At 38.9% G+C, this 27,230-nt stretch overlaps 2 protein-coding genes and 2 long non-coding RNA genes across 4 annotated transcripts; 2 read left to right on the top strand and 2 right to left on the bottom strand.

Annotated features, from left to right (window-relative positions):
* The first annotated feature begins 281 nt into the window (after positions 1-281).
* si:dkey-175m17.7 lies at positions 282-6,273 on the top strand. The gene is made up of 3 exons (XM_034683912.1): positions 282-2,383; positions 2,695-2,997; positions 5,321-6,273. The coding sequence occupies exons 1-3, from the start codon at positions 298-300 to the stop codon at positions 5,584-5,586; spliced, it is 2,655 nt and encodes an 884-aa protein (XP_034539803.1). The 5' UTR covers positions 282-297; the 3' UTR covers positions 5,587-6,273.
* On the bottom strand, positions 5,197-21,956 carry LOC117812914. The gene is made up of 3 exons (XR_004631286.1): positions 21,833-21,956; positions 19,523-19,663; positions 5,197-5,559 (listed from the first exon to the last, which is right to left on the bottom strand). It is a non-coding gene; the product is annotated as an uncharacterized LOC117812914 (long non-coding RNA).
* Positions 9,674-10,084, bottom strand: LOC117812916. Its single transcript, XR_004631288.1, has 2 exons — positions 9,944-10,084; positions 9,674-9,760 (listed from the first exon to the last, which is right to left on the bottom strand). It is a non-coding gene; the product is annotated as an uncharacterized LOC117812916 (long non-coding RNA).
* On the top strand, positions 21,517-27,230 carry gng3 (guanine nucleotide binding protein (G protein), gamma 3). Its single transcript, XM_034683909.1, has 4 exons — positions 21,517-21,563; positions 22,692-22,934; positions 23,696-23,795; positions 25,658-27,230. Exons 3-4 carry the CDS (start codon positions 23,697-23,699, stop codon positions 25,784-25,786), a joined length of 228 nt encoding a protein of 75 aa, XP_034539800.1. The 5' UTR covers positions 21,517-21,563; positions 22,692-22,934; position 23,696; the 3' UTR covers positions 25,787-27,230.

Genomic DNA, 27,230 nt, shown 5'->3' with positions numbered 1-27,230 from the left:
CACTTCATAAATAATTGATCGTATTCCTTTGTAAATATAATGACACAAGATTGTAACATCTTGTTATAGAGAAAACAACTAAGTTCCCAATTATGCACTGTATCATCTAAATATTTCATAGCTGCGAGGCAGTGTTCATCATTATGCATCAGCATGTTTTGTTCAAGTCTAAACTGATGAAATGTAAAGTGTGCCCCACATTTTCAGTGTTTGTGTAATTAATTACAGTAGTTTTCTGACTCCTCTCTCTCTGTGTCTCTCTCTCCCTCTTGATTGGGCAGCTTTGCATAAACCCAGATGCCTCCCCTCCCTCTTGATGAGCGTATAGTGGTCATTCAGCGCCCTAAAAACCTAGGCCTGTGTGAGGCTTCCCCACAGAGCATCCCGCAGCACTCCTCTCAAATTTCAGCATCCACCAATGGACAAGTGGCCCACCCTGCTCACCTCCACCCCTCTCAGTCCCATTTCTACTCACCCGCCTGTAAATCTCTGACTCTGGAATGCAAGCGCAGGCCCACTCGCGCGCAGAAATTCAAGGGCGACCAGCCTGCAACCCCAGCGGGTGTCAGACACAACCCTAGCCACTGCCATAGCAATGGCACAGTAACTCTCGGCCCACGGCTGCCCTCCCACACACATACTATTGATATCAGGGTGACGGTAGACAAAGGCGGACGGGGAGGATACAGTAACTCGTTGGGGCGAGGAGGAACCGTCAAAGGTGGCCGAGGGAAATGTGTCACTTCACAGTGGGATCAAGGGCAATGTGAGAGAACTGCTGGTAAGCCAGGTGGAGCTGAACACAAGTCACAGCGGAGCCGCCATAGTCTGCTGTCATCTTCCCCCGGAGGCGTCCTACAATTTGTCCCAGCTCAGACCCAGCATTACAGATTCAAGAGTGAAAAGGAAAAAGAAAACACAAGTACTCTCAACAGGGGCGACCAGGAATTTCACTCTCAAAGTCACAAGAAGAGTTCCAAACTGGGAACTGCCCATCAAAGCCATAACACTCACAGTCTGCCCTATCACCAGAACTCCGTCCCTGTCCCTCATGCTGCCATCCTAAACTCCAACTATCCTTCATCCCCTCCCGCCCAACCCCCCCATGTCCCTGTCTCATTTCAGCAACTTGGCCAGCCCCACCTGTCACACAGAAGGGACCAACGCCCTCACATCCTTCATGGTCTACCCCTCTCCCCCTGCTCCTCCCACGCCGGAGGCTTCCCCAGCCCTGATCATACCTGCACTATCGACTGCACCCACCCGTTCAGTTGTGGCTGCTGGAGGCTGGTAAGATGCAGAGGGTATAAGGGGCACTCAGCTAGCTGCCAAGGAGGCGGAGGAAGCTCTTCCACCTCGTTCTCCTGTGGTCACAATGTTGGAGCAGTGAAGAGAGGAGGCAAAGTAATGGGCCTGAGAAATCTCGGGGGGTGTCTCTCCAACGCCTCCACCTCCAACACTTCCTCTTCCAACAGCACTGTGTCTGACTGCCGAGCAGGTCTGTTCAAACCTCTCCGCTGTGCCTCCTGCTCTGGAGAGGCCGGGAACTTTGAGAGTCCTGCTATTCTTCGCAAAAAACTGGTAGGAGGATGCCTGCCTTGTACCCCGCTGTCCTCCTCAGCCCCTCTCCGGGCCATACAGAGCTGTGTCACAGGCTGCAACCCCAAAGCCTCTCAGACAGGCAGCTCCACCTGCAGCTACTGCAGCAGTGACCCAATAGTAGTGACATTCAATCCTCGCCGGGGCAAACCCCCAGGAAGAAGCATCGGAGGAGCTCGCCCAATGGGTATGTTCCAGGCCGATGATGATGACTATAGCGTGCGTACTGTCTGGCCTGAAGAGCTGGCCAAGAAGATGACCCACTCTAAAGCCCAAAAGACTCACTGTGCCGGAATGGGACTGGGAGTCGGTAAGACCTGTACAAGCCAGGCACAAAATGGTAGCAATGGAACGGGCCTTGTCCTGCTGGACTGTCAAAACCTCCAGGAATATCCACAGTCTCAGCTAATAGACCACGCAGGCAGACGGTGCCTTCAGCAAGGAAAAATGGCCGCCCTTGATTTTATGGGCCGCAGATCAGGATCTGGTTACGATGACGGGCGGAGCTCACTGAAGAGGCTCCTGAATAAAAACGAAGATGGAGGAATGGGGGACAGTCATGAGCAAAATGGAGAAGCAGCATATCCACATTCCCCCTCTCCTCGTTCTGTCTCCCCACCTTCACCTGTGTCCTTTTCGCCTCCCCCATCCGCCCCCAGCACACTCATCAAGCCCAAACCTTGGCAAAGAGACAGGGAGGGAGGACACTCTCTGCCGTCGGCTCAGTCACTTCACCTGGCCCTCAACTCCCTGAACAGAGAGCAAAATGAAGAGAACAGCAGAAGTAAGAATATCTTACAATCAATCACTGGGATTAAACTGAATTTCACTACCAAGGACAGTCTGTACAGTCAGGGTTTGGCTGTCATGATTTTCATTCCTTGATAATCATGCTGCAGTTTTGACAGAGTCGCTTATCCTATTTAAGTTATAAATAATCAAAATACTGAAGTTCAGACCTCTTTCATAGCAAAAAAATACTGCTCATTGGCTTTCAGAATACAGATTAGTGATTTGAGTCTTTTCTTCACTTTCTTTTTGAGTCTATTCTTGTCATTTCTTGTTCTTCACACACACTTTCTATTTCTCCTCCAGTGCACTTGTCTCTGCCGCTCTCTTCATCATTGCCAGCGTCTCTGTCAGACGAGAGTTTGATGACGCCTGATGCGGAGAATGCCGTGATCAGTGCCATCCTGCCCTTCCTGTTTCTGGGGAACGAGAGAGACGCCCAGGACCTGGACCTGCTGATGCGCCTCAACATCGGCTACGTGGTCAACGTAACGACACATCTGCCCCTCTACCACATCAACTCCGGACTGCGCTACAAAAGGCTGCCAGCCACCGATAACAGCAAGCAAAACCTTCGACAGTACTTCGAGGAAGTTTTTGAGTTCATTGGTGAGACTCTCCTTCTGCTTTAGATTGTTGTACATGGAAATGTGAGCATATGGGATACATTGTAGAAAGGTTGGCTCCAGAAACGAATTTTTGGTATTAATGCATGGCTTAAAATTAGTTCACAGTTATTTGTATTCAAGAATAGATTCCAGTTGATATTCAGAAGTTAGATTACAGTTACAGACACTAACTGTTGATGCATGTCTTGTTTACCCTCTTACCAGGGATTGATTGGATGATTTATATATATTTCCTGTTTACCCCGTGAGCACTAACCTTGATTTCAACATCAAAATTTGGTCAAAAACAGGTCTGGATGTCCAAGACATAATTTCAATCAGCTGAAATATTTATTTTTGGGGTGAAAGGAGGACAGAAATGATTACTGTATCGGTAATTTCTCCAAAGTAATTTTCCAACATTATAGAAATAATTAAGGACATAATTATAAAGTATTTAATTTTTTATACAAAATCATAAATATATGGCATTCTGGGCATTGTTCAGTAAGCATTCTCTACAGAAGAAGTAAGAAGAAAACTGTGCATGCACAGGTACTTAGAGAGTGCAGCTCTGACCACTACTGGGGCAGACCTCTGGATGCTGACGTAGGTAAAGGGTAACTAAACCCCCGAGTTTCAAGGAATTACATCTACCCTGGAATTTCAAACAATGCCATTGGAACGTCAATGTATACATTTGGACAGGGCTGGAGTTTGTGGAATGGGGTGAGGTAGCTTATATAGGGTACGATGATAGACGCAAGTACCAAATGATGTCACCGTGAACTCAGCCAGCCATTAGAAAAACTCTATTGCAGTAGTCAGGTTTCGACCTGCAGATGGCAGTCTCTACACACATTTTCAACACAATTTGAGGAATTTTAATACTTTATGCTCAACTACTGGGATCAAGACCCACATTGATTAACAGCACTACTAAAATCCTATATAAATATGTTCTAAGCTAAAAAAAAAAAGTGGTTTTGGGTTTAGTTACACTTAAACTGAATTTTCAAAAAGACAGCTTCATCAGATTTTTTTTGTTCACATTGATCAGTGCTGGGTTTGTAGAGTGACGTCATGTGTTCATCGCCAGCGTGTGCCTCTGATGTTTTTGATGGTCACAGTGATACGCTGCTCACGTGTGTTCATTTTAGTCACTACATTTACTGTATATATGAGATTCTACTTGAAAATTGTTGTTAATATGTGTGTGCATGTGTGATGAATCTTGTGACAGAGGCAGATTTCCCAGAGAAACGAAAACATTTAATCATGTTCAAATAGTTGCAGAGAAAGTTTTCACTCTTGAACCACTGTCTTTTCAGAGGTGCTAAAGAAAGATGCTCATTGGATGATCAGTACGATTAGTTCAGGGTCTTTGCTCTCCTAAAGGACAAGTGCATGAAGAGCCAAATGTAGCTACCCTGATGTCAACTCTTGGTTTATGGTGTGCTGTTTTTGAAGCCTTGAGTTCAGAACAACTGGTCGTCAAATGTCTCATAGCTGAAAGTGAACATCTTTGGTAGAGACACACATTTTTGAATTTCTACCCAGGCTGTGACAGGCTACTGTGATAGCAATTTGTCAGGCCCCCTTGTAATATTATCCACAATGATCCATCATCAATGATACATCATCAATGATCCATCATCAATGCCCCAGTGAGCATGCACTTGGCAGCAATAGCCAGGGGAAACTTATTTAAAACAGGCAGAAACCTTGAGGAGAACCAGACTCATTGGTGTACAGCCATTTGCAGGTTGTTGGAGATGGCTGATGAGCTACCTGTGCCCAAATGATGGGTAAACATGTAACAAAAAAATTTTGTAATTCTAATGGCCATTTGGGCAGTCAATTAGCTTAGACACTCAAGACAGGCCTGGGATTGGCTGTAACTGTTACCTGGTAAAAATGACATGCTTTAGATAAAACCACTATGTTTCTTTCTTTCCAAAGCCTTAGGAATGACTGTTGTGTTACTGTCTCTGGAATTAGTTCTTTGAACTTCTCATGCTGCCCATGCTCCAGTTGAAGAAATTTCCTTTCAGACAAGTATCTTAGTATGCTTGTTAACTGTGCTTGTCAGGATAAGGTTCAGAATTGGCTTAAAGACTGTTGATATTCTGTAATTTGGTTTTTAACATGCTCAAGCTTTCAAAATACCGAAATACAGTAGTTTGACATGACACCTTGCTAAATGTACATCAGTTGTGAATTTTAATGATGGTAATTATAATTGATGTATTCACAGATGCTTACAGTTTTACTTCTTTAACTGAGTAAATAAAGCTAAATTGTGTTGTTGCTCTCATCCACAGAGGAGGCATATCAGAGTGGACAGGGAGTGTTGGTGCACTGCCAGGCAGGCGTGTCCCGTTCGGCAACCATCGTCATTGCCTACCTTATGAAGCACACCCTCATGACAATGACAGATGCCTACAAGTACGTGCGAAGCCGGCGTCCTGTGGTGTCCCCCAATCTAAACTTCATGGGCCAGCTTTTGGAATTCGAGCGGGACCTCAACTCTGGGGTGACTCCTCGCATCCTGATGCCCAAACTGAACGGTGTGGAGACACAGGTGTGAGAAAGGTCAGCGGACAAGAGCATGCAGGTTTTTACCACAGATCAAAATGAAGACTAAAGTGGCATTAATGGGTGCAGCACATTTTAGAAGACAGACATGGTGAGAAATATTACATCTGGGAAACGGTTTGGCAATTAGTGCACTTTTAATACTGTGAAATACGAGACAAAAGACTGGATGTGTCATTTGTTTAAGTAGTAATTCTTAGACAACATGATCTCCATCCAGTATACTGTTTATAAGATAATGTGCCAATATTTTGTATAGACCTTACATGACTCTCAGATATCTCATCTCTTTTTTTCTAATGCCTCATCCTTTTTGTTCCTGTTGTTTACATTCACAGCACCACACACAAATACATAAATGCATGCAGCACAGGAACGCAAACATGCAAAGGGATCTCTGTTTATGTCCTACTTCATCTACTACAACACTCTCATGTTCCCGCCATATGTAGCAACACACAGGTTATTACACTGCACTTTAAAGCCCATGCATTTGTTTCAGTATCACCAACAGAATTGTCATAAAGATGTGAAGGATTTGTCACACAGTCTTCAGTCATTGTTTGGTTATGATTATCATGTTTGTTTGTTGTTTTCCTTTCCCATTTTGGAACTGTGCAATAGAGAAGCATGGACCTAGTCAGTAGCATTGAGTAGCATTTACCTGGATGTGACAAAAGAGACAACACCTCATTTAATGTTTGAGAATGTTGTTTTTATTTCTGTGAAGTTTAAAACCAGTTGAGTTACTGAATAGAACTCATTATTATTACATTTACTGCAAATCTTAAACCTCAACAGTACCTCTAGCAAATTTCTCAAGCAATATTTGACCAGAGGACTGTCAGCTCTAATTTTGTGCTTTAAAAACAACACACCTTCTCCAACTGAGCATCGTTTAGTTTATGGGTAACTTAGAAGATAAATGTTTTTTTCATGACAGTGTTAAAGAAAAATCTTGACCGTGTTTAGTGGTTAAGATGTGTCACTCCTGTTAAGATGCACAGACAAAAACTTCAAATATTTAAAAAGCACATGCTAATTAGAAATGACAGTCAAACTAAAGAGGCAACATTTGGCGTCATGCTTTACCTGAGTCATAAGGAACATATAGCCAAATTATTTATTATGATTTTAGTTGTAAAAAATGTGGGAATCTAAAAGCTTTTATTTTTTACTTTGAATTCTGATCTTTTTTACATTCTGTGAAAGACTTCAGGCTTTATTTCCCACTGTACTAGAAAAGGACTGACAACCAAGTACCAATTACAAAAAAATATAGTTTCATATCTCAAACCATGGTTAGTAAAGGGGGAGTTAATTTTTTTAAGTGGGGCTGCATGAGGTACTTGTCACTAGAAAGTGTTTTACTCAGGGGATCCTGGTCAGCTCAGCTTCTTTGTTAAGAAACCGCCCTGAGAACCAGAAGCTCTGCTGCAAGAGACAACAGACCGAGTTAGCTCAACCTTGACTTTACACATACATGTTTCTCCACCTGCAGTGCACTGATCAGCTGTTCTCTAATGTATGTGTAAACAGTTAATTGCACTGTAAATTTGTAGCAAGCAGCAAATGCTGAACATATTTGGGCTGACACAGTAATGGCTGTTGAATTAAGTATTTCAGCTCAGTCTTCCTCTTCAGCATATTTTGATAAGGTAAACATATCATGCATTAAAAACCTTGTGAGCCAAAAGCTAACCCTTAAATGTGCTCCTTTGGTTTTCTGGTTTAACTTCTGAAAATTGAAGAAAGTTGGTAAAGCAGCTACGTTCAGTAAAACAGGGAACTCAGGATGGTGAGCAATGCCGACTGCAGCCATATGTGAGCAGCTGGTATATCCTCTGATTCAGAAGGGTCTCGGAGTGCTGTTGTTAAGAAGTTCCTGTCTTTAAGGTAGTAGCTCCCCTGGTTCGTGGGCATGGGCTCACAGTTTACACACCCGTACCACCAGGTAACTTTGGATCTCTCCTGCTCTCCAGTTAGCACAGAAGTTTCTCCCCTTTCTCCTTCAATCAATTGAGTCTTGTAATTCCTCTGTAAGCTCTGTTTCATAAAGGTGTCCTCTTGTGTCCACAGTGAACAGTATGGCAGTGACAGTGACATAGTGTTTTCTGCCCGTGGACCTGAACAGCTGATCAATGCACTGCAGGCTGTGGAACATTTATGTGTTATGCCTGTGAATGGGGCAAAAAACAAATAGGCTTTCTGAAAGCAAAGTAAAGCACTAAATAATTTCCAAGCGTACACTTACACTTACGTTAACGGGTCAGAATTTCTTTAGATGTTGTAGAGCTGACCCTGTCTTCAGCGGCTGATAGCTTAGCTTCTGTTCTTGGTTTCTTTTCTCAACGAAGGAGCCAAGCTGACCGATATACCCTGTAGTTAATACAGATACTATTGACTCCTACCTAATACAATCCCACTTAAAATATATATATACAGTATACCCCTGTAAGCTGTGATTAATCTAAAAGCCAAATGTACTTAATATTAAGTTATTTTCACACTTTCTGAAGAAGTCAGAAAACAGCAGTTTTTTTAGAGGTGATGATGTTTTAGCTGGTACGATAATGTGTGGTGTTTACCCCTCACCGTTCCTTTGCCTTATTGTCTTTACTGAACTTCTGAACTGTGGCCCTCATGACTATGCATTAGATTTAAAACGAAAGCTTTGACTGATCAGAGAAGGTATCATGATTAACTGTGAACTCTCTCTACTCACTACACACAAAGTTATACTTATAGGTCACCAAACAGATGAAGATATCCAAATATTGGATTTCTCTGAATCATCTGATTAAACTTAAGGCTCATAAATCAGTTTGATGCCGAGAGTCAGTGCAGAATGCATGTCATGTAGCAAGCTCTTAAATTTGAGTCTTTAAGAACATGTGATACAAATTGCAGTTAATTTGACTTTGGATTTTCAAAGCATCTTAGCTCCTTTCTCATATTATGTCACTAAATTCACTTTATGGGCCGAATCAGTGATTCATGGAGACAGAACATTTTGTAATTTGTCAGAGAGATAACTATTTTGCACATTTTAATAAATGATTCCATGAACATTTTGGTAACATGCTGTTAATATATCAATTTGGCCATTGTTAATTGTTAAACAGTCTCTAAAAGGGCATTTTTGTAAAGAAAGATTAGCTCCTATATGCAAGAGTGTTGAAAAGAGAAAAGCTTTTGGTTGTTTTATTTTATGTGGTAAATGAATGGAGATGCAGTCATACGGAGCACTGAAATAGTGCAGAGATTCAGCTCACAGCATAACTGATAAGAGATAATTTGACTCAACATTAAAGAGGGGAGGTTCAGGATTAGATTGTCCAGAAAACCCATACAAAATTTAGTGTATATCTTTTTTCTTAGTACATTTTACTAAATACTATCCACGCCCCCTCAACCCTAATCCTTACCCAGATTTTGACTCACATTTACACAATGCCCTGTTACAAGTTTCTAAAACCAAAATGCCTTCATTTGAGCCTTGTGTAATTTGGTCCTCCCCTGTTGATGTAACAAGTATGACTGTAAAATTATCCTGACTTTTTCTCTCTGGGTTTATTTTTTGGCTGAGAGACTTTGATAGAGGCTATATATTTTTCTACAATCAGACTTCATCATTGTTCAGGATGCAGAGATACTGCACCTGTGTATTTACAGTTTTTGGTTTTTATTCTTACATGGAGCTTTTTTTTTGTATGCAAGCCTGTCCAGGCAGAATGACACGACAGTAAGGGTATTCAGCTGTGCTTTGTGTTACAGTTTCACTGTTATCAGACCCCGGTGGGTCAACATACCGTAATCCTGTTTTTACCTCCGCGCCTTTATTTCAGCTGGAGAACCAAACATGCAGTTCACTCCTCCAGTCTCTCCAGCTCCGCTCACAGTAGGTGTAGTATTAACCTTTGCAGAGGCCCTGTTGTTATTGCTCCTTGATTTTTATACAGACTTTATATGCAAAATGGCTGTTGAAGCATCTCTTTAAGTCCACACTGTGTGGACTGGCTGTGCAGTTGAGTCAATGCTGACCTCAGTTGTTTGTACTCGAGAGACACATCGAAAGAAGCTGAACATTTTGTCTTTTAATTCCTCTAAACTGAAGGGCCAGTGTCTCTGTGAGTCTGTAAAAATCTTCTGTTTGTGTTTTGCACCTAAAAAGAGGAACTGTATTAGTGATGAGGACATTGTATATCTGTGCAATGCTTATTTGTGGGAACTCAATTATTCCTGTTTGTGTTTTATCGTTCATTTTCAAACATTGTGTTACTTCCTGCACCAAATATTGAATTTTAGGACTAATAGGAATGATGAAAAAAAAAAAAGAAGCAGTTCACCTCCTTCCTTCCTGATGGGGGTAAGAGCTCTTCAGGTACGACTCTCATTGTAAAGCTGTGCTCTTTCACCTCCTCCAGAGACCCAAAACTCATGTACTCTAACCTGTGATGCTCTCCTCTTCCTCTTCCTTTTCATAATGGATTGTTTCTCTTAAACAAATGTAATATTTTCATATTGTTGTAACTGTTCCTTGTATTTAGACAACATTTTTACCTTCATGCACTGTGACTAATACAATGCTGCTATATCACAAAGACTTTTGTTTTGTACGTCACATTTAGCTGATACAAAGGGATGAATATCGCTAAAGGTGACTGATACAATGTGGGCTTGAATACAGAGGCCGCGCTGACATTGTTCAAATTCAGTCTAGGCTTTACTGTGCTGCCTCTGTGCAGTGTTTGAATCTCAGAACAACTGAGTGCACAAGCGTGGGATCTGTAGCTCTTCCTGTTGGTCTTCCTCTACAAGCATGACAGAGAAAAGGCAAAATGTAGCAGAAATATCTGTTTAAAAGCCCATCTCATAACTCACTGTGGTTCAATAAAGCTGTGATGTTGCTGTTCTTTGCAAGTACTCATCTGGCAGAATTGATTTAGGCTAACTGATTTACTTTCAGACTTGAGTTAGATATATATATAACATGTAAATGGCAAATATGGAACATTTAAAAACCAATCTAGACTCTGTCCTAATGACAAAACTGTTAAACAATAATCCTGTAACTATTAGACAAGTGCATGAGTATATGCTGTGGGGCAGACATGCAGCTTACAAATATCTAATATTGAATTTTATCATTTAAATGTAATAATCACTGATTCCAACATTATTTAATACATTTAAGCTATGCTAGCAACATGGCTCTATGGATGGCAATGATTTTTTTTTTTTTGCTGGTCTGCTCCCAACTGACATTTCATAAGAATTAAATTAAATGCCAGAGAAGTTTTTCAGAGGATCAACCCACCAATCCTGATGATTTTTTGACTATACCCTCACAGCACTGCTACAGTTTACTGAGGTTGACTGTTTCGTTTTCGTCATTTGAAAATCTTGACAAATACCGATATCAAATGGATTGCAAAACCATTTGGTTCAGACGTTAAAGGTCCGAAGAGTATCATTTATCAAAACCATCTACCGTTTCTACCTGCCAAAATATTGACATTCCTCTGAGCCTTTAGTTACACTTTGTTTTTGGCTAATTTACTAATGTTAGCATGCTAGCACAGACTGTGTCCAAAACCACATACTTAAGTTCTACCTACTCCATACTTTAACAGTGTGAACTGCACATTACCCACTAACTTGGCAGCTAATATGCTGTTAACATCATACAAATGCAGGTTCTCTGTTGTTCCAAAGCTTGATCAGTAAGGCAACTGGACTGATACAAATTCTTGAAGACGTTTCACCTCTCCTCCAAAAGACTTCTTCAATTCAAAACAAGTAAGACCAAACTCACACCAGAGACCATGTGACTCACAGCAGACCCATCACCCTAACCACTGTCAGGAACTAGACTAACGACCCCACTTAGGACCCTTTGTGACTCCTGGACACACCAACAACTGTTAGTAGCTTACATTTTCGAGCTCTTCCCCAGTCTGGTCAAAACTGAAGAAGACTTTTGAAGGAGAGGTGAAACGTCTTCAAGAATTTTACCAGTCCAGTTGCCTCAAGCTTTGGATTACCATGACCAGGATGACTGAGAACCTTCACAGACGTCCTGTGTTGTTGTTTCTGTTTTAGTTTTATTTCTGGACTAAGCTACAATGGCCAAGATAGCACGCCTGTTGGACCGTATATAGATTTCAGCAACAATATACAAACATCCATTACTTAAACAGCTACATAGTTATTTGAATAAATATTTTATCACGTATATGTAACACAGCTAAAGACAGGATCCCAGGCTTTGCAGGTAAAAATTTTTTGATTGGCCTGTCAAACTTGGAGCTAGGATCACTAACCTTCCTTCCTCATTGCCGGTTAATGTACACATTTGAGTGGTTATATGCCAGTTTAACCAGACACAGCCCTCATTCCACTTTATCTCCATTTACTAGATCACAACACTGCCAAACCGCACCACACTACGAGATATCAACTGTGCTTGTGTACATCTAGGTAGGAGAGCATTACAGCATTATGGCAGAAGCCATTAAAGGGAGCTACAGCCCGGGCTAGTCGCAGACATTCAATAATAACCAACTTGTAATTCTGGTGCTGACTAGCAAGGGTGACAAAGTTTCATCATTTAGTTGACCAAACTCACACATTCCTACCAAATGCTCCATGTCTCGCCACACTTAGTAGCAATGGTATGATCGTATGCAGCTTTGGACACAGCTACAGTAACCTAAGACATTATATTGGTTAAACATCAACATGCTAGCACTGTGTGCTTGTTAGCATGCTAACATTTATATTTAGCTCAAAGCATCGCTGTATAAGTTGCTAGCATGGTTGTACAGTCTTTGGTGTGTTTCAAGTGAATTTTACAATGTAAAATAACATTATGAAAAAAATCTGCTAATTTTAACACACATATACAACCTGCACATGTTTGGGTTGAAATATTCACTTGATTTTAGCTCCACTGGGGAAAAAAAGACTTGTTTTTTCAGATTGTGCAAACAAGGATCTACAAGACCGAAATATTTTGTTAATCTGACAAAGCAAAATCTGTTTTAATTCAAATCTAAGCATCTGTTGTTGATCACGTTAGGATGTGATTTCAAGTATTTCAAATAGACTAGTAGACAAAACTCATAATAATAATAATAATGCCATTACAATGTCAGTAATACAGAGGTTTTAGCCCATATCTGTTAGCTAGGGAAAGATCAATTTCTATTTTGTATGTTTGTTTTTTTAGGTTAATGTAGAGTTAGTGCTGATGAACACATTTTGAATTAGATTAATTTACCTTCTTATACAATAAAATATAAACTTGGTGTATACAAACTAAAAAACTTTGAGAATCTGGAGTAGAGTACCGTAAAAGTCTGCAACTATAAATCACCTTGTAGCACAAAATAATATGCAAACAATCAAATGGAACTATATTGAAACACACTTCAGAGAATCTGTAGCCTGCAAGTCAGTCAGTGAAAAGATTTCATCTCAGATATCCACAAGCTTTTCATGAGTCTATGACTTCTAGAGAGGGGGAAATGTTTAGAAATCAAGGTTTCAAATTGTTCTGATAGTAGCAACATCTTCCCTCTCTGTGGAGTTGCAAGGATGAAGATGACAAGCAGAGTGATGTGTGTGGAAACGGTTCATTGGTTTATACACAACTCAACTCTGTGAGCATGAAGTCATACTGCCCTGCATGCAGAAGAGCTGTGAATACAAAGGTAGACTTTCTGCATCAGGAAGTTTGAAACAAACACTCTTATTTTAGAGGAGTGCTCCCTGGACACTGTCTGCTCTGCGTGAGTAACAATCTCAGTTCACACATGTCCCTTCTCTTCCTTTTCTTACATGTAGAATTAGCAGCAGATTAAACCGATTCCTGTGTTGGCTTGATTTCTAATCAAGTGATTTCATTGCTGTCTTTTCTTTTGTTGGTTTTAACTGAATATGATAATGTTACCTTAAAAGCATCCTAAAGTGTGCTATTGAAACCTGATGGCTGGATTGTGAAGTTGTTCTCCATGTTTATTTCTAGTAAACACACTGGAACTGGCTCTTTTAATAAAAAACTGAAACATATCTATTTTGGGGAGTATCTGTTTACTTATTTCCTTTTTTTATCTGTGACTGTTCTAAAACCTTTAATGAACATCCCAAAATCATCTGCTGCGACAGGCTGATCAACCAGCACTCTCTGAATGAAGCCAGGAGTGTCTATTTGGAAAGTATTGATCGGTTACATTGCTGTCAATACAAACAACCAATTGCAATTGATGATTCAGATTATCACCCCACCCAGATTCGCTCATCATTACATAAGAGCTGGTCGGGATTCACAGCTGTTTGATCGAGCACCCGGGGGGCGATCGATCAGTGAGAGAGGTTAAAACAAACTCTGCCTGCAATAAGTTCTGCAAATATAAAGCATGAGCAGTGTGGGACAGTGCTGACTTATTTCCACTGGGATGTTTTTTATTTCAAAATGACTTCTCTAAATCTAAGCAAAAGGATTTAACCCTGAATACATTTTGATTTGTATCAATAACAGAGACTGCTCCTTTTCATATATGACTTTGTTCACCTAAAAAGATGAGACTCTAACAATTCAATAACCCATGGATGGATTTTCCTGACATTTGGTATAGACATTAATATTCAACTCAGGATTCGTTCAAAATCTTGTGATCCCTTCACTGTTCTTCTAGCTCCACCATCAGGTCAAAGATGGAATTGTTTTTGTCCAGGGATTTGCTTTATGACAAAATACTTGCTGAGCAAATGCCATTCTCATTAGTCAATAATTTGGATTTAGTGTTGATTGGAAAACTAGAGCATGCTTCCATTCTACAAAAAGATGTATTAGCATTGTCATTGGTGGGATAATGTTTCAATTTCAAAACTCCGGAAAATGGTTTCCTCTGTTCCCAAACACTTGTAGTGTTGTAAAAAGATTATGTGATGCAACACAATGGTAAACATGCCCCTGTCCCCAGTTTTATTTTTAAGTGTTGCTGGCATTCAAATTAAAATGAGAACACTTTTTTCATAATCCAAAAATAATCAGTTTCAATATTTGATCTTTGCACTTTTTCAATGCAAAACAAGGTTAAAAAATATCAGAATCTGTTTTTTATCAATATTTTACACAGCATCCCAAATATTATTAAAAAGTCTCGACCAAAGGGTTACAAAAGAATACAGATTGAGATTGATATTTTATAATTAATTTTATAATCTCTCTCTCTTTCTCTCTTTAGTAAGTAAGTAAGTAATATTTATTTATAGAGCACCTCTCAAGAACAGAGGTCACAAGGTGCTTTACAACAACAACCATAGAAAAACATTAAAAGGCAAAACAGCGATTGCAAATACACACAAAAACATGACCTAAAAACAGACAGATTAAACAAAGGCAATTCTAAACAGATAGGTCTTCAACTGCTTATTGAACCTGTCAACAGTGTCCACATTTCTCAGTTCCACAGGGAGACTGTTCCAGAGTTTAGGACCAACAACCTGGAAAGCAGAGTCCCCTTTAGTTTTTAACCTGGTACGAGGCACAACCAATAAACCCTGATCAGAGGACCTCAGAGTCCTGCTGGAGTTATAAGGCTTCAGCAGCTCGCTGATATGGACTGGAGCCTGACCATTGAGCACTCTGTACACAACAACAAGAATTTTAAACTGGATCCTACATTTAACTGGAAGCCAGTGCAAAGAAATGAGGATCAGTGTAACATGAGATCTCCACGATGATTTGGTCAACAGCTCAGAAGCAGCATTTTGGACCACTTGTAGGCAGTTCAGGGATGCATTGCTAAGACAGGTAAGACATGCTTTATCTATCTATTTATCCATATCTTTTGCTTTGTATACAGTATGTGTTTGTTTAAGCATATAAATCACTGCGTACTGTATTTTGGGAAATGCAGGTGAATCATAATAGGACATTCAATGCATTGCCCACAATAACGTTAATTTAGGGAAAGTGTACGATTCGTGTCATTAGCAACACTGAAGTATCATGCAGTAGTTACATGGCGAGTCAAACTGTATGGGATATCTGTTGAGAGTACCATTTTATTTTTTTTATTAATCCATCAATATTTATCAATCTGTACCACACAGGGTGAGGATATGTTACAGTATTGATATCAGATAGATATCTTCTACCCCCTGATATACAGAACATTCACATTCACATGTTAATAGTAAGTTTGCATGTAACCTAGTAGCTTTCTTTTGGCTCTGCTAAATAATTTCTGTCATGTATAAATGTCATTAATGTTCAAGTTTTGCTGTTGCAGTACATGTTCGATTCTGGCAAACATTTAGATGCCCATAATCATCAGACTTTAACACTCAGACTTTTACACAGATAATGCATTTTGCATCACGCGTGCCAATATCAGCACCACAGTTACTGCTGAGCTTCAAACACCTCCAGCATTTCAGAGTCAGTCAGCCATCAAGTCCAATCATGGAATCAATGGCCCAAATGGGTTGAAATGAAAATCATTTACCAACATTGTTTAAATTTTTATATTGACATCAACCTCGAGGCAGAGAGCACTATCAGCTGCATGGATTTCAAACAACATATCAGACACGTATTGTGCTGTTCATGCTAGTTTTTTTTTACTTAGAGTCAGCCACATTGGGCCCTGAAGCAGAAAATAATACAGCTTTAACTTATATAATGAGACAAATCAGAATGTTTAGTCTCTTTTATCTGTAAAAATTGCCCAAAATAAAAAATGTGTATATGTCTAAGACACCAAAAATTACATCATGAATATGGCGAGTAGGAAATCAAGTGAGAAGGCTCAGACATCTCTCAAGCTTTGAGGTCTCCGGACTTGGAGGCTCCAGTGTGCCACAAAGGTAATTATGTTCAAGTTAATTAAGGTTCATAAATTAAGCAATGAAGAATATATCAAAAGTTAATTAATTTTCATATTTTTAGCGCAAACGTTAATTAACATACAAGGAAGTTACTTATTAAAATTGAAACTATGTTATTTGTTCAAAACAACACTAGATTTGTGTGGCCTTTAACTCTCCTACATTGAAAAGACATACTAGTCAAACTTTCTTGTTTTTCTGTAATGAATACCTCCCCAAAGCTCACTTGTTCATTACTTTACCATGATGTTGTAATTATTTTTATACCAGCTACTTAGTTAATGACTAATTAGGAAGCATGCACGCACACCAAATACAACAAAGCAGAAGCGGGAGCTCTCATGGACCATCTGGTAAGCATTTAAGACACGGCTCTTTCAGTCATGTTCGGGGTTTGCACCTGCTGTCACTGTTTTTTAGAGATTGTGCCAAGACAAAAAATCGTTCATGAGGATTACAACTGGTCCTGAAATTGCAGGCAACTGTGCCAAGTCCCTGCTGAATTAAAATGTGTGCTTAAACTGTAGATTGGCTGCCTGAAACCTGTCTACAGTTTGCTTCAGTAGAACAACCTGCACGGCAGAAAAATACAGCTGAAAGGAATCAGCTATAAAAGTAGTAAGGAGTATATTTAGTTGATTGCACATGAACAGAGACAGTAACATTCACTTTTCTGTAAGTTGGATCAATAAAACAGCTGGTAAACATTATAACATAATCATGAGCAGAAAAGAGAACACACTTTTCCTAGGGTATTATTGTTTGTCAACACCAAGCGGCCACCTTCGGTCTAAAAATATGAATCAAATGCGGAAGTGCTAAAAACTGCAGTTCATCGAGGATCCGCTTGATGCTGGCTCCGGAAGTACCGGACACCACATACACATGAATGGGAAAAAGACGATCTTTACAGCAGAAATAAACATGTTTACAGCCTGGTACAAAAGACGAGTGTAGTCTGGATAGCTCATTTCTCGATCGGCTCACAGTGTACGGAGGGTGAATTTTTTTCTAGTGCAGCAATTTCAAAGATATTGAGATTACGAGTCTTCCAATCAGAGGCACAGCTACCTGCGGGAACACTAGCTGTTGGCTAGGAGGCTCAAACTCTGCCTCTTTACGTCACACTCACTCGACAGCAGCAATATGGCTGCAGCCGACAGTTGGCCTCAAAAAAACTCTTCAGAAGAGGTGGGTGACGTCATGGATACTACGTCCATATTTTATCCAGTCCATGGTCAACACCCATAACCCCTCCAGAACTGATGCGTTAACAAGAAATAATAGTTATACAAAACAGTGTAACATTTCCATCATCACTGCAACACTATGCTTCATTCATATATCAAAAGCCAATTCTGGGACCTGCCACTTTTGGGATGTTTTATCAAGTGTGTAGTACAACATTCATTTATAAATTATACAGATGTATCAGTCATTGCCTGGTGGGTTTTAAGCTGCTCTCAACATAAGTGTAAACATTCACATTCAAAAGTAACTCACAAAATGTGATGTATAAGACACACTTTTAATATCTGTTTTGTTAACTAAGAGGTGATCTGCATCCATTCTATTATGTTACAGAATTTTACCAACAAGAGGGAGCTTAGCGAGGTAAGTGACCGCTTTAATGAGCAAAGCATGCTGGATACATAGCAAGGCAAACAGGTCAAGCGTTAGTTTTTAACATTTCCCCGTTATTAGGTCACAATCATGCAATTAAAAAAGACGATGGTTTACTGTTAAGTAAATTAATCTTGTGGTGTTGGGGTTTGATTGAGGAACTCTTTAATTTAAGGAAAGCGACCAGCAACCAGGGGATGGCACGAGTCCGTCCATTCCTCACAACTATCAGTGCTCCTGTAGGCTGTGCTCAACTTCCTGGTCTTCATGCAGGAAAAAAGTTCCTTGAATGTATTTTTATACTTCTTGTCTTGAAAGTCCCAAATTTACCGCCTGTGGTCTACCTGCTAACTAAAAACTAACAACTGCTAACTCCCTATGAGGCTTACTGTAGCCTGAGGTCTCCTAACAGGGCCTTGTTCTTGGTTTCTAAATCAGGAGGTTACACGTTTCTTTTGTACATAAAGAATGGTCTGTTAAGGTGCAAACCAAAACTACGAATGTACCGTGTCATAGAGAATAGTTACAGTATAGAGCCAAAAACTAGTCCTGCTTTAGAAGAGGAACTTTTTTTGTAGTAGATTTTATTTGCAAACCCCTGGAGAAAAGGCAGAAAACAGTGTTTAAAACTGAGCTGTCGTTCAAACATGGAACTTTGAAATGACTCTGTATAAATAATAATAAATGATTGGACCACAGCTGTATCTATGGTGTTGTGTAAACCCACAAGAGTTTGGCACTTTGTGTGCATGCAACATAGATAAAATAAAATTAACCAATCAATCAGTCAAATAAGACTGAAACAGAGCCATCATTAATGTTATTAGTTTCAGTATGCAATCAAGAACTCGTGAGAATAAGAGGTGAAGGAAATTTTAAAATAAACTTGAAATACAAAGGAAATTGGACTTAGTTACAATTCTGTTTTAAGTAAAATTGAATATTATTGCATGTATTTCAAATACACTAAAAAAGTAAATTATTTCACACAGTTCGAGAAGTATTATGAGCTCCTTGGATATTTTGTTGTTCAATTTGACCCTAAACTCAGTTTGTAAAAAGTACCATCAAAGTTGCTTCAGGTGATCTGTTAAAATATCAGCTCAAAATTATTATTATTTTTTATTATTTATTTTTGCTGCAACTAATTGTAATATATTTAGATATAGATACCTTAGATTCATTCAACAATTCATCTGTGAAGATAAATTAGGTTTTTCTTCATAAACAATTTGAGACTAACTTGATCAAAATAGCTTACCTCATCATGTTGCAACATTGTTATGTGAAATCTGCCGTCATTTATTGTAATCTACTGTTTCTCTTAACCAAGTTCTTATTAATATTTTGAAGTTTTTTTAAATATTTCACTCAGAGATGTTAGGAGCTCAGATATCACCCACCTCCTGCGGTCTTTGCAGATCAGTGATGTATCTTCTGCATGACCATGTCAGCGTCATCCAGCAGATGGAGTCCTTAAACTGCAGCTTCTAAATCCAAATAAACCGTGTTCACTCAGCCCACATGACGTCAATCTGCAATCCCTGAAGGAGGATAATCAAGACCAAAATCTGTCATTTCAACACAATAAAAGAATAACACTGATATCAAATAAATGAAATTGTATGAGCAGCCTTTAGCTCTCTAGTCTGTACACCACTCCACACATGTTGATTTTCATCACAATCTAACCTCAGATGTAAGAAATTCATTTTACACAAATTAATCATCCTTTCATCTACACATGCACCATATATTTTCCCATCTTTTAGTTGAGTTGATAAAAGTTTGAATTAAACTTTTATGAACAGTAAAACTGTAAAGCTACACTAAAAAAAGATGCACAAAGATGTGACTATGATTCCCAGAACTATACACAAATGAATAAAAAAAAATAAAAAAAAACACCTTTCTGTGATTTTACAAATGTCCTAATCACTGAAAGATGTTTAATTTAATTAAAAATAAAGAATGGGATGTGCTGTTTTGAGTGTCTGAACATTTTTCAATAATAATGCCCCAAAATACAAATTTGCATTCAAATAATTGCATTCATTATATGTGTGCAGTAATGTTGTCGGCATAAGTCTATGTAAATAGTTATTTCAATCAACAAAAACATTTTTTGACCATTTTACTAAAAATATTAGCACCTGTGTGCCTCAGCTTCAGAAGTTTTTCTTGAAGTTGCCAGCATATGAAACAGCAGTTTTTCATTGTTAGTCTCTACTTTTACACTACAGCATTTAAGAGTAGGATTGTACAGATCATTAAGCATTAGTGCTTTGTATAGACCAGAAGCAGTCCATTGACATAAAAGGTAAGGGTTTAATAATTGAATGGTGTTACATTTCATGGTTTCACCAGCTCCAGCCGGACAACCCACATCACTCCGATTCTATCTTCCCTTCATTGGCTTCCAGTTAAATTTAGGATTAATTTAAAGGTTCTTGTTTTAGTGTATAGAGCTCTGCAAGGTCAGGCTCCTGAATATATCGCTGACCTGCTTCACCCCTACCTCACCAGTAGGTCACTCAGGTCTTCTGACCAGGACTTGCTGGTTGTCCCTCAAGCTTGTCTAAGGAAAAAATGGTGACCATGCATTTGAAGTGGTGGCACCAACATTGTGGAACGCTCTTCCTGTAAATATTTGCTCAGCTGTCTCTGTTGTCATTTTTTTTTTAAACTCTTAAAGACACATTTATTCAATCAGGCCTTCGACTCACCTTGTACAGACTAATGTTTTAACCCTCCTGTTATGTTGCAGGTCAAATTGACCCTTTTTAAAGTATATTTCAAGCAATATATGCCTTCCAAACCATCTAAATGCAGCATAAAAATCTGGGCTGCATGTGACAGAAGAGGTTTCGAGTTAATTTATCAATATCACTTCATAAAAATAAAATAAAATCTGTGTCATGTAAAACTATTGTATTTATCTTTAGGGCTTTCCAATGTATATCGAAAAAAGTTTTAACATAAATTTTTATGAAAAATGAGTGAGTTATCCTCATTGAACCATGATCTGGGAGAATTAAAAAACACTAATGGACTAAATCTTGATTTAAATGGTCAGTAATGGAGATAAGAATTAAACAAAAAAAATGTGTGTTGGGTTTTTTTTGGGGTTCTGACACTTTGGGATAATTGAATATGCCTGGGTCAAATTGGCCCAGGAACATTATTTGTGTCCCAGAGAAACTAACATAACAGGAGGGTTAATTATGATATTGTCTTCTTCTTTTACTGTTTTATGATTTCGTTTTAATGTTTTATGATTTCATTTTGATTTGAATATTTTTCCTGTGAAGCACTTTGTGATTTTATTCTATGAAAGGTGCTATACTAAATAACACTTACTTACTGACTTACTGACTTACTAACTGACTGACTTACTTACTTACTTACTTACTTACTTATTTACTCCACAGATGTGTGTATTTGGTAGGCCTACTTTTACTTTCTGCAGTCTTTGTACTAGTTTGGAAGTTTGCAATTTCAGTGTTTTCATGACACAATGAGCATCTTGTTACCATGGATTGTATAAATGTTTGTTACCTACCTGTACCTGTATGTTGCTGGTGTATTTGGAATGTACGGAGCAAATATGAGCAATACAAATCATTGGCATAGGCCATATAATAGCCAAATCGATTCAAAGGAAAATACCCCAAAAAGATCAAGTACCTTTCAGAAAGAAAACGACTTTTTACCTGTTTATCTTTGAATGGATGTAATGATTGTCTTCTTTTTCAAAAACGACGGCAAGCGCGAAGGACAAATGATCTAGAACGCGGAACTGCCTCCTTGCCACCAGAGATAGTAGAATTACAAGATAAGTCACCGACATCAAAACAGAATTCAGGCTCACAGCGCCATTAAAGTTTGGGGGGAAAGCTCGCCGTTTGCAGCCTGCACGAATGTTGAGTGAATGAAACCACGAGGGAGAACATTTATCAGATTCACCGTAGTGTACTTTTGTAAAGCAATCTTTATTTTAAGGCAACAAGCACACAAATGAGTCCCTGTCTTTGAAGTGATATTACAGAGCTGATGTGGGTGTATGCTACAGGTACACTTATCTTTCCACCACAGGCTCTTTGATCTGAGAGCATCACAAGAGCCTGGTTTCTGAGAAAATACACCCACTCTTTCCTTCCTGGACGTTACATGTTTACTGTCCATTAATCTAATATGAAAGAATTGAGACGTTCCTCTTATCTGCACCACAAACACAGTTCAAGTACCAGCAGAAATTACAAAATTTAAACTGTGATGTAAACCACTCAGCCAGACTGCAGCAGTCCCCATAGCAACAGAGGAGAGGGTGGGCATTACAAAAGGCACCAAGACACTTAATGATTCAGGTCTCTTAAGGTCACATCTCAAGCTGTGAATTATTTTTAGCACGAAAAACCCAGACCACACACCTCAAAGAAGATGCTTTTCTATGACAGAGACCTCAACCTGAGACATTCTAGTTGGACCCTTTTGCCAAGGCAATGACTTGGTACGATCCACCCTCATAAGAAAACCATCACTAATGGCTTCCCCCCTCCCCCTGTCTGGCAGGTACCACTCAGCTCAGAGGGGGTGATCCTATCCATCCACCACAAATCTAGTGCTCATTGTGGCAGAATTGCAGTGCACTGGACTGTACAGAGCAGGGTACCATCCAGGCTGTTGTCTGTGAGGGGTGGGGTCCGGCTACACTGATACCACCAAACAGAAGCTCACAGAGAGGACAGAAAAAGAGAGGAAAAAAGAGAGAGAGAAGAGGGGGGAAGACTGCACCTGAAGAGGAATATAATACGGGTAAGGAGGAAAGGGGGTGGATGGAGGGAGAAGGGAAAAGACAATGGGGAGGAAAGGTCCAGAATGGTTCACGTAGATCTGCTCTTTTGCTCCTCTGCTTTTTTCCTCCTGTTGACAATCCTGTCTTTCTGATTCCTTTTCCATCTGTGACACATTTTTTTCATTCATGTCCATGTCTATTCACCAATTTATGAATGTCAGTGCGGCTGCAGTGCTTATTTTATTCTACATTAGATATCTCTGTGGGAATTCTTACTCATGGTGGAAGAATCTGAGGGCCATGGTGACTAAATCTGACCATTTGGCCCAATTTACATGTTGCATTTACATTTGACAACATATACATCCCTGTCATGGCATATGAGATGACATATTATAGAGGCTGTGCCAGTTCAATGACACAATATTGACTTGATATACACGTTTCATTGATGGAGACTGACTGATTTCATGCTGGCTTTATGGTGGCCAAAGCTTCCAAAATCTTAAAATGTACAAGTAAGCAAAAATTCACAGAAATGTTTGAGAGTTGCTTTCTGCATATAATACAAAAAAGTGCTCTACAATGAATTGTTTTACATTCAGTTCACTCAAATGTTTTTGATATGATCAGAAACTTGTACAGTGTATTAAAATTCTAATTTGACCATCAACAAATATTATTTGTACCTGTTATTCATATAAAACTGCATTTAATTTAATTCATTAAAAAAATGAATTGTTGTTGAATGTTGCTGTGTTTTTGTGCATGTGTTTGACAGGATGAAAGGAGACACCCCAGTGAACAGCACAATGAGCGTCGGCCAGGCCAGGAAGCTGGTGGAGCAGCTGAAGATAGAGGCGAGTTTCTGCAGGATAAAGGTAAGACAATCTGAACGCCTCACATTCAAACACAGTGTGAAAGAGGAAATTGATATAATCAATACAAGAGGATAACACTTTAAATCATAATTGGCCTTCCTGAAGAAGTCTTTTAAAATAAGTCCAGATAATCCTAGCTGAACTCATGTGGAAGCACTATCACATTTGTATTTGATGATCAGTGCTGCTGCAGAAGTGAGACTTGCTGTCTGTGTATAAAGGACAAAGATTGACTCTGATGTTAATCCTCTTTAGAACATAAAGTCTTAAATCAAAGTTGAAAGGAAAGCAGTGAAGAAATGTGACAAACTTCTCTGATCCACGTGGCTTTATAGATGAAGGAAGGCAGCTCTGACCCTCTCAAAGACAATTAAACTCAATGCTTCTCATTGGAGAGTTTCCAAGTTGTATGCTGAGTATCCTCTACTCTCCTCTGCCTCAGAAAGAACAGCCCATCAGTGTAAAATCAACCAGGGAAAAAAATATCTATTAATGTTTCAATGGAAAACTTTGAGGCAGATGTTGTGTTCAGAATGGTAAAGTTATCTATGTCTGCAATTTTTTATACCGGATCTCCAAAATAGATTAAAAAGCATCCAAGAGGCAAAGCAAAGGTGTTCTGGGACTTAATGAGAATTTGATTTGTGCTCATGCTCTTTGATTCCTGTGTTCACTGCTGTATCATGACACCTCTGTAACAAACATCTGTTTTCTTCACTTTAATCAATAAATTCAATCTGCGCATCCTGTTTAGGATATTTATAGAGTGTTAATTTACTTCTTCTGCGCCCAGACACGTTCAAAATTCTCAATTATTTCCAGCTTTGGTAGAAGACGTCTTTCTGTGCCTTTTTCATTTTTGACTGATATTTGAATCATCATCATCTAAAGAAATTTAACTGAGTAAAATTAATTAGACTTATTATTAAAAACCTGAAGAAAGAAATTAAAACTATTTGTTGACTCAGACAAAAACATGGCACTAAATGATTAATAATTTGCATTTGAAAAAAATTGAAGATTTAAAGGACAGAAGACCACCAAGCTGAGGTTACGTGGAAATCCTTATTAGGACGTAAACTTGAGTTTTTTTGTGATACTGATGATTTCTTGAAGTAAACCACAGATCTGATACCATATTTCATTATCCCCCACAGATAATTTTTCTTCATCCTTACAACAAAGAGCTGCAAAGCAGTTGTATGCATTATTACACCAGTAACTACTTTCTCAGAGCTGCAAAGAATAACTGTATATATATCATGTATCATGTGATGCAAACAACAAGAGTGCTGTGCAGGCAAAGTGTGCAGTTTCACATCAAAGCTTCCAAAATGTAAGCGATAATTGTTGAACAATCACATATAATAAGGCTGTTTTTTTTCAACATATCAAGTCAAGATGATTGAACAAAAAAAAAGCAGCTTCATGATAAAATTCAGAGCTTTTCCAAATAGCAGAAACCGGGTTTTGGGGGACTGCAAGCTAATAAAGCTAACGAGAGCTAAGATTGTTTTCCAGGTCTTCGGTTGTTTTCAGAGAGTGTTCAATAAGCATAAGGAGTGCCAATAAGAATTGTATTGTACATAATTAGGGTTCTTTGTGCACAGCAGTAAAAAAATATTTTATTCTTTATTACACTGATATTGTAACATCCTACAACTTAACTCTTGGAATCATCTGGAAAGGAAACTGTCCATTTTGAAATAACTCAAGTGTCCTGTAGATAACTTGAGATTCTTGTTGTTTAAAACTCAACAACCTCTGAAGCTCAGACTGAAAGAGAACTAATGAAGTCAAGAAACGAATTTGACTTAATCACACTCATAAATCTCTTTAAATCTCATCTTCCTCATCTGCAGGTATCAAAGGCGGCAGCCGACCTGATGGCATACTGTGACGCACACTCCTGTGACGACCCTCTTATCACCCCTGTGCCCACCTCAGAGAACCCATTCAGGGAGAAGAAATTCTTCTGCGCTCTGCTTTGAGACCAATCAGGGATTGTTGTGATTAAAAGTACAACTGTACAGTATGTACATGTATGTACAGTGTGTACATGTACTTCAAACCGAAAATAAAACATCAGTGTACTATAGTAACCTTGCATAAAAGCTGCCGATGTACAGTACATAATCAGTTACAACAAAATATCTAGATCCAAATTCCTGACCTGCTACCTGTCTGCTGTCTCAGTGTTAGAGGGGAGGAACACAAATAGTGTGGGGATTTGAAACAAAACCTGAACATTGAAGTTCTAGATAGAGTCACAACTATCAAAAGTAACATTTAATATATCAGCGTTCATGTGGATGAAAATATACGTCATGCTCATTTATATATTACAGGTAACTGCCTGAGAGGAAACAATGTGTGTATCATCAAGTGTCTTAACAGATTCATGTGGATTCTGCAGCATTTTAAACCTTCAACTGGGATGTTCAGTTCCTGTATTAGGTGGGTTTTTTTTAAATTAGGAGGTGCTACAGATCTCAGATGCTGCTCTGATTGGGTCAGATCATTGTAAAAAAAAAAAAAAAAAAACCTACATGTGAGATCTGAAAACTAAAGAAGAGTCACGCCTATGTTAGGTAATTAAGCACATATTCCACGACTGAGTGTTTCCGTATATAAAGGAGCTGGCTAATAGCATTTAGATTGTCTTTCAGAGCTGCATCTCATCCATTATTAATATATTTTGTACTCTTTTGGTGAATTCTGTTTTGGCAGTTACTTGTATCTACCAGCTGTTTATGAGTGGATTATGATCATATGGTTTTTGTTTCAAAGTTTTATTAAGATTTTGCTAATTTCTATACTGTTGCTGTAGTGTGAATGTGGAAGTGTGTGTGTGAGTGTGTATAAGTGCTACTGTGAAACAAGAATTGATTTTTGTCATCTGATCATTGTTACACCAGATTTTCTAGCACACAGACCCAAAATACAAACACACATTCCAGGGGTTATAGATATTCAACATATAACTAAAGCCATTCAAGCTGAACTAAAGCTATTTGGTAAAATGAGAGTCTGTCATTGGAACACTTTTCTATTCTTTAAAGCAAAAAAACATTAAAAAAAAGCAGTTATGCTGTGCTTTAAAGACAGGTGTACATCATTAATTCCAGAGCAGAGGTTTCCAGGAAATCAAGGAAAAGTGTATCCTCTAATCTCATTCATGTGAAGACAGGACTGATAAGAGGGACTTAGGAATCTAATAGAATGGTCACTTTCTCCATCTACTCCTAACGTGAACCCATCACATGACCTCCACATCATCTCTGACATGATACAACTCATGGGAATCCCTGCTCTGGAATATATTAATTCATGAACCTGATGTACTTTCAGTATTTGCAAATATGAAATTAGGAGCTTTGATGAAAAAGTAACCATGGAGTACCAGGCATTGAAATAAAACATCCTGTTACCAAG

Source organism: Notolabrus celidotus, chromosome 5, assembly GCF_009762535.1.
Source record: "Notolabrus celidotus isolate fNotCel1 chromosome 5, fNotCel1.pri, whole genome shotgun sequence".
Taxonomy (NCBI): Eukaryota; Metazoa; Chordata; class Actinopteri; order Labriformes; family Labridae; genus Notolabrus; species Notolabrus celidotus.
The sequence above is the reverse complement of the archived record's forward strand: the minus strand, read 5'-3'. Positions and strand labels throughout refer to the sequence as shown.

What these genes read in the sequence shown, in the direction of transcription:
- gng3 (XM_034683909.1), top strand. Translation starts at nt 23,697, where the DNA reads ATGAAAGGAGACACCCCAGTGAACAGCACAATGAGCGTCGGCCAGGCC. An exon ending in CGAGTTTCTGCAGGATAAAG is followed by an intron (nt 23,796 to 25,657) that starts GTAAGACAATCT and finishes CCTCATCTGCAG; the next exon opens with GTATCAAAGGCGGCAGCCGA.
- si:dkey-175m17.7 (XM_034683912.1), top strand. Translation starts at nt 298, where the DNA reads ATGCCTCCCCTCCCTCTTGATGAGCGTATAGTGGTCATTCAGCGCCCT. An exon ending in AAATGAAGAGAACAGCAGAA is followed by an intron (nt 2,384 to 2,694) that starts GTAAGAATATCT and finishes TTTCTCCTCCAG; the next exon opens with TGCACTTGTCTCTGCCGCTC. An exon ending in GGAAGTTTTTGAGTTCATTG is followed by an intron (nt 2,998 to 5,320) that starts GTGAGACTCTCC and finishes TCTCATCCACAG; the next exon opens with AGGAGGCATATCAGAGTGGA.